Source organism: Antechinus flavipes, chromosome 3 (genome assembly GCF_016432865.1).
Source record: "Antechinus flavipes isolate AdamAnt ecotype Samford, QLD, Australia chromosome 3, AdamAnt_v2, whole genome shotgun sequence".
In the NCBI taxonomy this organism is placed as follows: domain Eukaryota; kingdom Metazoa; phylum Chordata; class Mammalia; order Dasyuromorphia; family Dasyuridae; genus Antechinus; species Antechinus flavipes.
The window spans coordinates 177,802,776-177,817,806 of NC_067400.1; the positions used below are offsets into that span (position 1 = coordinate 177,802,776).

Consider the following 15,031-nt stretch of genomic DNA (forward strand, 5'->3'; position numbering starts at 1 on the left):
TAATACCATCCCAGCATTACTCAGGGTATCTCATGTAAACAGAATGCTGAAATGATGTAATTAATGTTATCCAGAGAAAGATGTTTTTCAATTTGTAACACCTATCTTCCTGAACAATTATCTGAGTAATATCTTTTGGTTATTTTAGAGATTGTTGAGATATTTATGCTTGCTTGCTCTGGAGTAGAAGTTAAGGTATTACCTAAACTATCTTTACCCTCCCATTTTCCCTTCCCACTTCTCCCCATTCCCACCTTTCCATCCCCAACCTCAGCCAACTGCAAAAGCCAGTTTGTAAAATCTGTTTTCATCTGATTTCTTTGGTGTTTTCTGTAAATATTTCATACAAACTGTCCTAATGCAGATAACTGGAGGAGCAGGGTTTGTGGGTTCTCATCTTACTGACAAACTAATGATGGATGGCCATGAGGTTACAGTTGTGGACAACTTCTTTACGGGCAGGAAAAGAAATGTGGAACATTGGATCGGCCATGAAAACTTTGAACTAATTAACCACGATGTTGTAGAGCCCCTCTACATTGAAGGTGAGAAAACATGTCTTATGGATAGTTTTCATTTGGGGGGAAATATTTATTGATATGTGTATATCCATGCATCCTATCTTCTTACTAACTGCTAAAATTTGTAGTTAATGCTAATATTTTTCCATTGTTTTTAATTTATTTTCAAATAGTCTGTTAAAATATAAATATAAACATTTAATAAATAATAAAATATAAGTTTCTTCACAATAAGGATAATTTCATTTTTTGTGTTTGTCGCCTAAGTTCCTAACACACTGTCTGGCACATAGACACATAAAAAAATGCTTGATATGTTAATAGAGTAATTATAAAACAATAATAAAATAAACCAAATTAAAATTCATGAATTTATGTGTCATGTAAGACTTGTATATTATATATTGTTAACTAACAATAATATATAAAAAAGAATTGATAGAATCATGGTGATTCAGATTATTTGACTTTTTAAAAATCTTTTTGTGTGAATTCTTGTTCCATTTGTCACATATTGTTCCATGTGTTGTAAATAAGAAAAAATACATTAGTGGTTTTTTTGTTGTTGTTGTTGATGTTGGCTTCTCCTTTTTTTCTCCTCATCCCCTCTCTCTATATATATATACACATACTTTTAGTATTTGAAAGAAATTGAGATTTAGGCTATGTCTTAGAGAAGTCATTCAATTCTTTTCAGTAACTGCCAGCAAATGATTAGTGGTCCCTTTAGATTAGTGCAGACATGGTGCAATGAAATATGTTGATAGCTACCAAAAAGTTAGCACTTTCGAATTTATTTGACAGCTAATGGTTTTGCTTTACTCCTTCCTTCATTAGGATGAGAGAGGATTAGGAGATAAAGAAAGAAAATCTCATCTATTTCTTCACCCCACTCCCTACCCCCCAAAAGAATACTTGTAATCCTTTCTTCCCCCTTACATAAACTAGTCTGAGCATATTTGAAAACATTCTTTAGCCTTGAAAAGTTTTAGGGTTTTGTATTGTTTGTAAATTGTTTGGATTAATGAGGTAGTAATTACAATATGGCATGTCCAGAGTACAGTACTCCTGTAATTCTTCTGTGGAGATTTCCTTCAGCCATGCATGAAGGTCATTTGTAGATGAAAGATGCCTGTAATTTTAGAACTTTGAGGTTATAAGAGTTATGTTTCAAAAGCAAAGATATTACATGGATTTCTCTTTGGATCCTTTGATTTCTTATTATACAAAGAAGCCAACAGCTAGCTATGCTAAGAATTTGGTGTGGAGTCAGAAGGAATATTTAATTAGAACCTTGGTAATAAGTAGGATAGGATTTTGGTGACCAAAGAATTAAAATAATTAATTTGGAAGGTTTGTGGTCGTTTGACCTTTGCTTATTCAAAGGTGAAAAAGACTCAGGCAACCTCTCCCCTCAAGGAGTTTTTAGTATAGTACAGGACATAAAGACAAAAATAAAATATGTATGTTTGAAAGAACAAATTAGCTAAATTATGATTGGTTCATAGGAGAGGACAGAATAAGATTTTTGAGAAGGAATTAGAGTTAGAAGTGGGGTCTTGAGAAAGTTTCTACAAATGGATGTTAGACAGAATTGGAAAGGAGAGGGCAAAGGATATAGGGAATAGTGAATGAAACTACACAGAGAGGATCCAATTTCAGAATGCTGAGTTCTGATGGGGGCTGGAGACAGGTTGGAACTAGATTTTAAAACCTCCATTGGAAGTCTACTCACTTTGAGTGCTGATAGAAAATGGGGAGATGCAAAAGTTTGAGGGAGGGAGGGAAGGAAATTGGATTTTGAGGCTTGCATTGTAATTGTTAATGGACCATCATGATCTAAGGTCTTTATTGATAACAGACAAATAGAGGTTTAAGTGAAATGAAGATAGATGTTGGCCATTAGAACTGTATCTTCTTTGAGAGACAAATACACTTTAATCTGTGGACACAGGACCTAGAGAGAGTAGAAGGAAAAAAATTAAAACGTTATCAGCAATCATTTTAAATCTTGTTCTCTCTTCCTCCATTTTTTTTTTAGAGCCATCTCAAAGTAACCAAAAAAAAAAAATTCTCTTTCATTGTTAAACTACAGGATGACCAGAGATTAATATAAAGAGGAATATTGATGACTCCAACTATTAATATTTGAGTAATCATTATAGGAGACCAAAAATAATGTTGTCAAGCATACCATGGTATGCTACTTTAAGAATAAGAGTTCTGGGGAAGTTAGGTGGTACAAGGGATAAGACCAGCAGTGGTCAGCAGTACCTGAGTTCAAATATGGTCTCTGGCTCTTAACACTTCCTAACTGTGTGACCCTAGGCAAGTCACTTAAGCCCAGTTACCTCAGGAGGGAAAAAAAATTTCTGTTTCCTCATGAGCCTTTAGATTTGAAAGAAGTCTCTAGTGTCAGAATACAGACTTGAGTCATCATATGACTTTAAGCAAGTTACTTCATTTCTTAAATTTCAGTTTCCTCACCTGTAAAATGAGGAGAGATTTCAGCTCTTTTTCAGCCTTAAATTGTTTGATCTCAAGTTAATCATTTAACTTGCAGGTTTCTTAATTCTAGTTTTCACATTGCAAATATGAAGCACAAAAAACCGGTTGCTGGAAAGCAGAGACAATATCTCTTTATTATTATTATTATATCTTTATTTACAAAATATATGCATGGGTAATTTTTTTCAACATTGACCCTTGCAAAACCTTCTTTTCCAAATTTTCCCCTCCTTCCTCCCACCCTTTCCCCTAGATGGAAAGTAGTCCAATACATATTAAATATGTTAAATCCAATAATATGTATATATATTTATAGTTATCTTGCTGCACAAGAAAAATTGGATCTAGAAAGAAAAAAAAACCTGAGAAGGAAAACAAAAATACAAGTAAACAAGAACAGAAAGAGTAGAAATGCTATGTTGTGGACCACACTCAGTTTCCATAGTCCTCTTTCTGGGTGCAGATGGCTCTTTTCATTATTGAACAATTGGAACTGGTTTGAATCACCTCATTGTTGAAGAGAGCCATGTCCATCAGAAATGATCATCGTATAGTCTTCTTGTTGCCATGTATAATGATCTTCTGCTCATTTCACTTAGAATCAGTTCGTGTAAGTCTCTCCAGGTCTCTCTGAAATCATCCTGTTGGAGACCATCTTTCTTTAGAATCTTTGGATAATAAAATGTTATACTTGAAAAGACTTAGATATCACCTACTCCCTCATTTGACAAGGCTATATGCCAAGAGTCAAAATCCTTTTCTTTGGTAGATGAGAACTTAGTTTTCAGAAGTTATTATTGTTGTATTCATAATGAAAAATATTAAAATGCATAACTGTAAAGAGTACCATGTAAAAATTAAATAGTTTTATCCTCTGTAAAATGAGGCATTGGACTTTATATATAATCAAGTTATTTCTTTTCTAACTCTGATATTCTATAATTCTAAGTGAGAATTGAAAATTTAACAACGTTTGTGAAATAAGGTATAACTGATTTGAAATCAAGCAAATCTAAATGCATAGGATAATGAATTTAGAGCCAGAATGGATCTTGGAGGGCATCTAGTCACAGGTTGAAAGATGTAGCAAAATTTTTCCTTTTTTTTTTTTTTTTTTAACCAAACTTAGTTTTTCCACTACCTTACAAGCTCTCAAAAATAGAGACATTCCCTTCTCTTTTTTTCCTCAAGATTTTGTGGGACTTTTGGTATTATCATAAGGAAGAGAGGAGTGTGTGTGTGTGTGTGTGTGTGTGTGTGTGTGTGTGTGTGTGTCCTTGTACCAATGCAGAGTGACATTTTCTCTAAACTTATACTCTTGGATAGTTGCCTAGGACACTGAGAGGTCAAGTAGTTTGTTTAAATCAACAAGCTAGGATATATCAGAATTGGGACTTGAACCTTTTTCTTTGATCTTTTCTCTTAGACCAGCTCTTTATCCAGTAGTATGCTATGCTGGCTCTTATTTCTGTATATATATACAGATATGTATGTTTTCCTCTGTGGCCACTAACTGCATTAGTGGCCTTTCTGAGAATAAGGGGCTAGATTTAGTGGTTTCCCCCCCACTCTTGTATTTTCTAAAAATTAAGATGCTCTATTTTATTCTGCAGTCAGCCATTCATGAATGGAGCTTACTGGATAAGGGGAGAATATGATACTGTTGTTTTTTTCCTCATTTTCAGGGGGCAAGACATCTCAGATTTTAATTAGCCCTCATGCCATCATTGTGGAAGTAAAGTAGCTTGTATGTCTGGCTAGAGTTTTAATGGCCTCTGGCACTGGGTCTGAATTGAGGCTTTCAGCAGAGAGGAATCAGGGGGGTGTTGCAAGAGACCATCTATTTTTATATGTGCCTTCTGCTTGTATGATAGGAAATAAACTGATTTTGCTGTTTTTATATTATATATAACTCTGGTGGGATACTTGAAGAATTTTTCCTTCTCAGTTTTTTGCAGTTTTCGTTCTAGATTTTAATAAATGCTTTGTTTGCATAGACTTCAGGCTTCACTAAAATGTACTCCTAAAAGAAACCACAAATAGTCCATAGATGGCTAGGCCTTTCTTCCACTAGAATTATTGGCAGTAATTCTGTAAGGCACATTGCCTCTCATATCTGTGTGGTCTACGCTATCCCTTTTTCCTTGCCTCTCCCCTTCCTTTGATAACACAAAGGGAACAAAACTCCTATGTTCTTAACAGTGTTTTCTGAGCTATTTTTAGCAGTTCTGTGAAAAAGTGAAAATAAGCATGTCTTTAAAAGGGGTTAACTAAACTAATTTAAAATTCTTTAGGCTCATTTCCTGAGGGTCATAATTTTGCTAGCTGAGGTTACCAGACATTACAAATGGACAGAGCTTATAAAAGGTTCATTTAGTGGTCAGTATCACTGGAGGGAAGGAAACTTGTAGTAAATGACTAGTGCATACCTGTCTTTTGCCTCCTACTTCCATCCTTCCCTTCTCCCCACCCTCCACCGAATCATTTTTCATTTTTATTACAGTCTGAAGTATAAACAGTTGACATGCTATGAAGCTAATTCTAGACTAGCAGAGTTAACATTGCTGCTTTATTTACATTCCAACTCATTGCTATTAATATAATTTAGTGCTGACATAGAAGCAGCAGCGTTCCTTGATGATAATTTGAAGGATTTTTCCTTTTCACGTTTCTTTTCTTCATAATTCTTTAAGAAATTAATTTATCAACTAGAACTAAAATAATGTCTTTGTTTTTTTTTAAGGACAGGACCTGAGGTAATGCTGTCTTTTTTTTTTTTTTTTTTTTTTTTTTTTGCTCTTTTATCTGCAAAACTGCTGAGATAGAAAAAGTTGCTTTGGAAAAGAAGGGTTATAATTGTTATTTATCTTTTATTCTTGAAGAGGAGCAATGGGATCACAAGGGTGATATATTGCCCTTTGCTTGTCTTAAAAATAGATTGTATGAAAGGAAAGGGATATTTTATTCCTTTTGTCCTTTTTATATAGAATACCAACTAGGTATTCTAAGGAATAACTGAAATAAAGGAAGATTAGCAATAGTTTCCATAATTTCATAAGAAACTCATTCCCAGGAATTCACAGGAGACAATATATAAGAGGCATCAAAAACAAGAAGGGAAATGGGGGAAAAAAAGGAAGAAAGGAGGGATTGTAGGGGGGTATCAGTGTTAGAGTGCTGGGTTTGGATTCAGAAACAATTTGGGTTCCCATCTCAAGGTATTATCATATCACTAAGTGTTATGACATTCTTTAGTGAAGTCAAGTAATTTCTGTAAGCTTCAGTTTTCTGTAAAATAATGACTGTAGGATCTTAGATTTAGAGCTGGAAGAGAGGGACCTCAGAGACTCATTGATCTAAACTATCCATTTTACACTTAAGTTAACTGAGACTCACGGAGACTTAAGTTAACTGAGATCAGTAGTAAGGTTGCCTAGGTAATAAAATCTGAGATAATCTTAGAACCCAGGTCCTCGCCTTTTAATAATAATTGTAGTACTTCGTAGGATTGTTGTGAGGATCAAATGAAATAATGTAATTTTAAAATCATTTGGCTAACCTTAAAATGGTAGCTTTTATTTTAATTTTTTGAGGAAAATTTTTTGCATCCATTGTGCTTTCCAGATTCCTTCGTGAATAGTATAGATAAAAATTGATTTGTTTAGATTTTTGGAACAGAGCCAGAGGGGGCCTTCTAGAATACTTAGAGAGATCAACCACTTGCACCGGTATTGTCATTCTATCCACTAACAAATAGAGAGGTGAGAAATCATGACTTGAATAGAGTCAAGCTAAAAAATTGCCATTCTACAGTTGATGCTGAAGACTCATTCCTCAAGATGTCAGATAATCATACAGCTTACCCACACTCTCATATAATAGTTTTATCACTAGTGTGATGTTAAAAGGAAGATTTTCTTCTCAACAGCCTTTATTGCTTTTCCTTTCTTTCTTTGCATGTGTTATTACTTCACACATGCAATGGGTATTTAAGATTCATTCTACAATAGAATTTTTGTAAATCACAAAATGAGAATTGGAATAGACCTCAGAAGCATCTACTTGAACACTTAAATGAAAGAAAGTTCTGTCATTAACATATCTTACAGGCATCATCCAACTTTAGTCATTTATACAGAATATCAGAAAACTTTTAAGAGCTACCTCTTAGAGGAACAGAAAGGAATCACTTTGTAAATTGGGGTGGTAAGCAAGTTGAGCTGTTAGACATGCTTTAATTTTATACCAAGATTTATCATTAAGACCCATGGTAATTTTTAAAAACTTCACCTGTAGATTCAATCTATTTTGAGAGCCCCTAGGAGGCATAGCAAGTGAGAATGACATGGAATATTTATTGAAACATTGTCAAGAAATCTAGTTATATGACAAAACCAAAATGTTCAAGTACTCAAACTTACTTTTAATTATCCATAGAGTTAATTAGGACCAGGAGTCAGGAAGACTCATGTTCCTGAGTTCAAATCCAGCCTTAGATACTCATTAGCTGTGTGACCCTGAACAAGTTACTTCACCATGTTTACTTCAGTTTCCTCATGTGTAAAAGGAAATAAGTAAACCATACTACTATTAAGAAAATCTCAGATGGTGTCGTGAAGCATCAGACACAACTGAAAAATAACTGATAGAAACAAAGAAAACAAATAAATGAAACTTTTTTCACTTTATAAGCTGAAACCAGCCCCCTTTGGGAAAAGTCTATTAGTAAATAATCTTCAAAACTAAGTGAACGGGGGTAGCTAGTTGGTGGAGTGATTAGAGCAAAAGCCCTAAAGTCAGAAGGGTTCAAATCTGGCCTCAGACACTAAATACTTCTTGGTTTTGTGACCCTGGGCTAGTCACTTAATCTCAATTGCTTCAACAGGGGGAAAAAAAAAGAACTAAGTGAACAAAAATTAAACACCATGAAAACTGGCTAAGCATCTTTCTGTTTTGAACTCAAAAAAGTATAAAATAAACAACTGAGAAAATTAAAAATTGAGGAAAAGTATTATTCAACTAATTTAATTGGACTGGCTTTTTTAAAGCTCCATTTGAAAATTTCTTTCTGTGCTTGGGCAAGTCCTGTCTTACAGTTTGCATGTGGCCTGGTTTATGCCATGGGGAAACTGGATTTTTTTAAACTTGGTTTCTAATGAAGACTTTCAGATGAAAAGTGGTTATGCCTTTTGTTTAGTCTAGAGTGGTAGCTTAAAAGCTCTGTCATATTTCAGGTTCATAGATTTCTAAAGGAGGAGTTAAATGGATCCAAACAAAACCTTGGCAATGCCAATTCGAAATACAGTGTCTTTTTCTTTTGAAAGTCTTTTTCTTGATTTTAAATTTATTAAAACTTGTATCCATATAATCAATCTTCTTCAGAATCTTTATCTTCAGTTTTGACTTTTTAACATCCTCCTGGTAATTCTAGCCAGTCATGAGGTAATGAGCATATTGAATGTACTTGTTTTGGGATTTGCTTATTTTTTTGTATTGTAGTCTTGATGATTTTTGCCAGTATCATTATATCATATTTTAACATCACTTCCCAAACTGATTGGACCATGGAAGAATATTGGGCTCAAAATATATTATGGCAGTGTGAATTTCTCTATACCTTCTTTTCATAAGGAAGACTGTCTAGCAGCATATGTTCTATCTTATAATTTTGGAGATGAATTTATTTATCTGAATGTAGAACTTCCACCTTTATTCCTTTTCCATTTTATTTTATTCAGTTTAACTCATCTTGCCAGTCTGTCTTTTTTAAACCTTGATTCCCATATTCATTATATTAGCTGTTTCTCCTAACTTTGTGTCATTTGCAGATTCCACAAGCATGTCATCTATGCTTTCATCCAGTACTAACTGATTTAAAAAAAAAAAAAAAGGGTGAAGAGCATAGGGTCAAAGACAAATCCTTCATTTGTTCTAGGAGAACCCTTCAACTTGACATAGATAATTAGTGACTCCTTTTTCAAATTGGAAATTCAACTCATTCATACATTTATTCAAATTCATCTAACTTGTTGAATTTCCAGACCCCCCAAAAGTACTGTTATCTATCACACATTTCCATTTTGCCCACAGGAATAACATGACAAGTTTTGTCAAATGCTGAGTTCTAAATGAACTATGTCAGTTGCATTCCCTTGATATTCCTAGTCTAGTAGCACAGAAGGGAGGGAGGGGAATCCAGTACAGTTTCTCTATCCTCAGCAATAATTAGGACTTTTTTTGCACAACCTGTAAGACCACAAGCTATATCTTACATAGCTTGAAATAAATGCCCCCCCTCCCCCAACAAAAAAAACCTCTCTTCTTTTGCTGGGGGAAATATATAAAGGAATGTATCCTACTAGATGTTAAGCTTTGTTATTTCTACATTACTAAAAGACTGTGGTCTCAAAAACTGAAGTCTTTAATAGTTCAATCCTCCTTAAGACCCCACCTATTTAAGATGTGCAGATCATCTCACCGGTGCTTCCTTATCTAAGTGCTCACAAGCCATCCCTTTAATAATATTTTCTATAAAATTTTTTTTAAAATTATTTATTAAGTTTGTTTTATTTTTAATTTATGGAATAAAATAAGTATTTGCATAACATTATAATAAAAAAGATAATTGTACATGAAACTGAAAATCTATTATGTACAACTTGCTATTCTTTATAAATGTATCATAAAGTTCTTATATAAATTTTTTCCTTCTCATTTTTTTCTTCCCCACTTCTCTGCCATAGAGATTGCTATCATTAAACATAAATACACAAACACACACACACGCGCACGCGCGTATGTGTTTGTGTGTTCAGGCTTACAGTTTTGCAGACTGCAGAAGCAGGAGTCTCTTCCTTTTTTTTTTTTTTTTTTTTTTTTAATCTAGACATTTGCCCTTCTCTAGGTTTCTGCTGGTAACCTTTCTAATTCTCCATATATTTTAGGGATCACTGACAGTGGCTTATTTGCCAATTTTTCCTCAGAATGTAAAATGTAATTCAATATATTATTGCCAGGAAACTGAGATAGAGGGTAATAAACAAAGAAAACAAAAGACATGATAGAAACCTGCATCCTGATTATGGAGCTATTATTTTCTCTTTTATCTGAGGATAAACATTTGGCATATGGTGATCATTGCTGTCATAAGAGATGTGTTTTTAAACATAGAAACTCAAGTTCCAAAAACCACTATATTTATTTGCAAGGCAATTTTAGATTAAGAGTATTTTTAGAAGCAGGTTCTGATTTTTTGTTGTTGTTCTTGATTGTTATGTGAGGGAAGGAGGAGAGAAGGTGAATGTTTTAGTGAATTCAATGTCATTTCTGTTTTTCATTGAAAATGCCACTTCTGCTAATATAGAGCAACCCCAAAGTCCTAGTGCAGTTTTTAATTTGAATATCTTAAAACTGCACTAAGACCTTGGAGACACATTGTAAATCATTAAGTAGGGGCAAATAGATAGCATAGTGGATAGAGCACTGGCTTGTAGTCAGGAGGACCTGAGTTCAAATGTGGACTCAGACACGTAATACTTACTAGCTGTGTGACCTTGGACACTTAATCCCAATTGTCTCACCAATAATAAGAATAACTTGAAAGTAAGGAATAGAGCAACTGGAAGGAGCAAGGGTGGATTAGTTGGAGGTGATGAGAACCTGGGGTAAGAAAGCCTGAAACTTCTTCATGGGGAAGCAAAGGGTCAGGGATAATGGGGTTTAGAGTTTAGAAAGATAGCATCACCTTAAGCTCAAGCCTCAAATGTTTGGACTTTTATTTATTATGGCAATAGGGAGCTTTGGTACAATAGAAGTTGTTCTGGTTTTGGAGTTGGAGGACTTGAGTTCAAATCGTGGCACTGTTGCTTAGTATCTATGTGAATATGTTGCATCGTATAAAGATATTTGTATCATTGTCATCATATGCATTAGAGAAATTTGGTCAGCAAAATCTATGGATCTCAATTTCTTGATCTGCAAAACGAGAAGGTAAAGATTGTTGGCCTAGATGACCTTTCAGAGTTCCTTCCACCTCTAAGTCTGTGATCCTTTCATTTTGAAGTGATTTGATCAGAACTGTACTGTGCATTAGGAAGATTAATTTAGCAGCACTGTTTAAGATGAAAAGTGGAAGGGGGAGACTAGAGACAGATAGGTTAGTTAGGATTGCATAGTTTAAGAGTGAAATATTCAGAAGTCTGAACTCAAGAGGTGACCACTGGTGAGGGTATGGAGGAGAAGTGAGGAATAGATGTGAGAGAATGTGAAAGAGTTTGCAGAAATCAATAATAGAACATAGGCAGTAATGAAAAAGGCAGAATCCACGATATGTCTATCAAAAAGAGCATGAGAAGTAGTGGTGCTGTTAGTGGAAATAGGGAAGGATCAGAGGTGTCAAACTCAAAGTCATCTCTGGAATTGGCCAGCAAAACTTCCACATTAAAATTGTTGAGCAAAATAAATGAAATATGTTAATCTGTGGTTTTCTAAGTCATTATGCAGAAGCTAGATCCCTTTCAATTTCGTTTGGATGCCACTGTTGTTGATTATGTTGCATCATATAAAGATATTTGTATCATTGTGATCATATACATTAGAGAAATTTGGTCAGCAAAATCTTAACTGATAGATGCCAGGAATTACTTCTGATCCTTGGTAGTGAGTGATTTATTGGAGCAATAAGCTGATAAGATACAAATATATATAGTCTATAGTCTAGACAAAGGAATTAACCAATTTAATGAGGCCTTTTTGTTGTAAAATCTTGATATTTTTATTGGTCTTTGGAAATCATGCTTTTATCATGTTTCTTATAGTGGACCAGATTTATCATCTAGCATCTCCTGCTTCTCCTCCAAACTACATGTACAATCCTATCAAGACGTTAAAGACCAACACAATTGGAACACTAAATATGTTGGGTAAGTTGAAATTAGTTTCTTGTTTCTTTTATAAGTTATATTTATTATTTTACTTTATACACACACACACATATATTAACAAGATAAGAAGACACATCGTGAGCTCTTGCACTGGACATTTATCTCAGACTTGGAATGGTTTCCCTTATATTGTAGCTTAGGAAGGGAGTGTCCTAATAAGATGGTAGTTTGCAGTCTTGACTACCAGTTTATCAGCTAGGAGTTCTCTAGTTCTTGTGCAGTGCCTGGGGTCCTTAAGTTATTGCAGTGTCTTTCTCACTGAGTAACCATTTTTGTGGTAGAGCAAATAACTGGCCAGCATTTTAAAAGCAGGTATCTGTACTTGGGAGCTTCTTCTGCAAGTATCCTATAGCCATCACTTTCCCCTCTACAATTCCACAAATCATTAAATAAATTATCTAATGCCAGAAATGAATCCCATACCTTCCATCTTACAAATTTACAAAGAAGTACTCATGCATGACCTTGAGTTGAGCTCTAGATTGACATAGAGCCATGGGTGTTTAGGTATTTAATGGCATTATTTAAAGGTAAGGAGAAACTGTCTGATTGTTAGGACAGGTAGGTTGAAACTGAACTATATTACCTGACTCTGGACTAAGCCAAAAGATTGATATTAAAGGTAAACTATTCTTATTGATGGTGTTGAACGATGTGTGTTACAGAAAAAAGGTGAAGAGTTAGCATTTTTGTAAGATTTGAACCCAGTTTTTCTGCCTTAAAAAAATAACAATTTTTTCAGTGTACTATGATACTCTTCAAAGGAAGGGAAGTTAATGTGCTATGAGTTTCACATGATTTCTCTAAATTGTTTTCTCCTTCAGATTAGTGTCCTACATAGCCAGAAAAAAAAATTGAGTCTTGCCAACTAAAATGAGCTTGCTTTTTTTTTTTTTAATGAATTGACTATCTCAGGAAATGGAGTCAGCATTCTTTTCCCAAGGAAAATGGATAGAGAAGAGTTTTTGTTTTGTCTTGTTTTTTAACTTCATCTTTCTATTTCAAAAAAGGAATTTGAGCAGGCATTATCAGTCCCTTCCACAGGAGCCAGATAGATTAAAGAATATAACATAGTTTCCTCTGTCTACTCCCATGTCTGCTCAATAGTTGTGGAATGGCAGAGTTGCCCCAAGCCTCTTCTGTACTTACCATTCTGAACTTGGCATGCAACATAAGATTAGTACCTTTGAATAAGGAGCTGTTCATCAAGAATATGAGCCTTATTGTCCCAAAACTGATATTGGGATACATGTTATTCTCAAAAACAGGACATTGAGTTTTGGATACTTGTAATAATATATAAACACAAGTTTTTGCATTTGAGGCAAGTCTAGAATCAATTTTCTTCCCTGTAGTGATGAAATCTACAGTAATCCCTTTTATGTTTTCATATTTGTAGGGTTGGCAAAACGTGTTGGAGCACGTCTTCTTCTGGCCTCCACTTCAGAAGTATATGGAGGTAAGACAGTGGCAACTTGTCTCTTAGGGTCAGTGGGAGCCTTCACTTGTCAGAACTTTATAAAAATTTTGGTAGGAGAATTTTAAGGTTGAATTTTGAGGTTTCATCTCAGAAGAAGAACCTGCAGTTTCTATTATAGTTTTATCTCTTTTTGGTCACAGGTGAGTATTTGACAGTCACCCCCAAAATAGTCTTGTGACCAGAAGGGATTTAATTTTTAAATGAGTCAGGAGTATCACTCATGTAGATTTCATCATTCCCAGTCCTAAAAGAGGAGAGCCAAATGAGCAAGGAACCTGTTTTAGAATAGAAAGCAGGAAGAGAATTTTAATGTCCATAGCTTCTCACGAATCCTTCATCTCTGAGACTCCTTCTGCTGTACTTTTTTCTTGTTTCCCCTAACTCTCCTTGTTTGTACCCTTTTACTACTTCCTTGACTCATTTCTGGAATGAAGTGAAAAGAGGAGACTAAAAATAAAATAAGATGGAGAGGTTGTATATGTTTATTTGCTTAATAAAAACCTAATAATAATGGGAATTTGCCTTTAAACATCATGTTCACAAATGAGATAGGAGAACCTAAATCTATCTCTTCAGGCATTAGCAGTAAATCTGGCTTCTTCTTGGTAGCCTTTTAATCTGTGGACATTGGCATGGGCTGGATACTAATGAGCATCATTTTAACTAAAAGCTTATTTTATCTTCCATCATTCCAGTCTTAATAATGACTTTTTCCTTCCAGTCTATTGCCCTATATTGGTATTCCTTTATCTATTACTTTGGACAGTACCAGCATCTGTCATATTTTCTTTCCTCTGGTATCAGGTTACCTGTTTTCTCAGCATATTTTTCTAAAATTTTTTTTCCATAAATAAACTATTTGTTTTAGCAGGAGAGAAAGGATTAAAACTCAGCTCCAAGAAGGAATACATCAACTGCTTTTTTTCTTCTTCTCCTGTTCTCCTCATAATCCAATTTGGGGTTTTCTTGGCAAAGATACTGGAGTGGTTTGCCACTCCATTTCCTTTTCCAGCTTATTTTACAGATGAGGCAAGCAGGATTAAGTGACTTTGCCAGGATACATGTCTAGTAAGTGTCCGAGGTCAGATTTGATCTCAGGAAGAGAAGTCTTCCTGACTTCAGGCAATACTCTTATCCACTGTGCCATCTAGCTGCCCCTTATGTGCTCTAAGATATCTACAAGAGCACATCCCAAAAATCTATCACATAAAATGTGTTACCTTCTAATAGCATACTCATCAACATTTCCCCAGCCCTACCATTGTCACAACAGTGATATATCTAATTGAAAGACTATAAGAGGGAGTTGCGTTTTAAATTCACAGTAAAATTATCCTCCGTTTAGTTCTACACTAATGTTTCTTTGTTATGTAGTGTAGAGGTGACGCTGGGTTCCCAAAGGCTAAACTAGAGGAAAGCAGTAAAGCTGCTTCTCCTACGCTGGAAGGGTTTCAAATATAAACCTAGCAACAGACTGTATCTCTGTCTTCTGGAGACCAGATTAGCAATTTGGAGCTGCTGCTCATCATCAGGTTGGTTTCAAAGATGATGAATTATTTTGACCATAGCAACTCACAAAG

General features: G+C 34.7%; 1 protein-coding gene across 2 annotated transcripts in view; it reads left to right on the forward strand.

The window, feature by feature from the left end:
- UXS1 (UDP-glucuronate decarboxylase 1) overlaps positions 1-15,031 on the forward strand; it is a 144,770-nt gene that overhangs the window by 78,905 nt on the left and 50,834 nt on the right. For both annotated transcript variants that reach the window (XM_051984301.1, XM_051984302.1), the window contains exons 6-8: positions 365-545; positions 11,846-11,950; positions 13,371-13,430. In XM_051984301.1, coding sequence (XP_051840261.1) covers positions 365-545; positions 11,846-11,950; positions 13,371-13,430 — 346 coding nt within the window. The remainder of the gene's footprint in view (positions 1-364; positions 546-11,845; positions 11,951-13,370; positions 13,431-15,031) is intronic.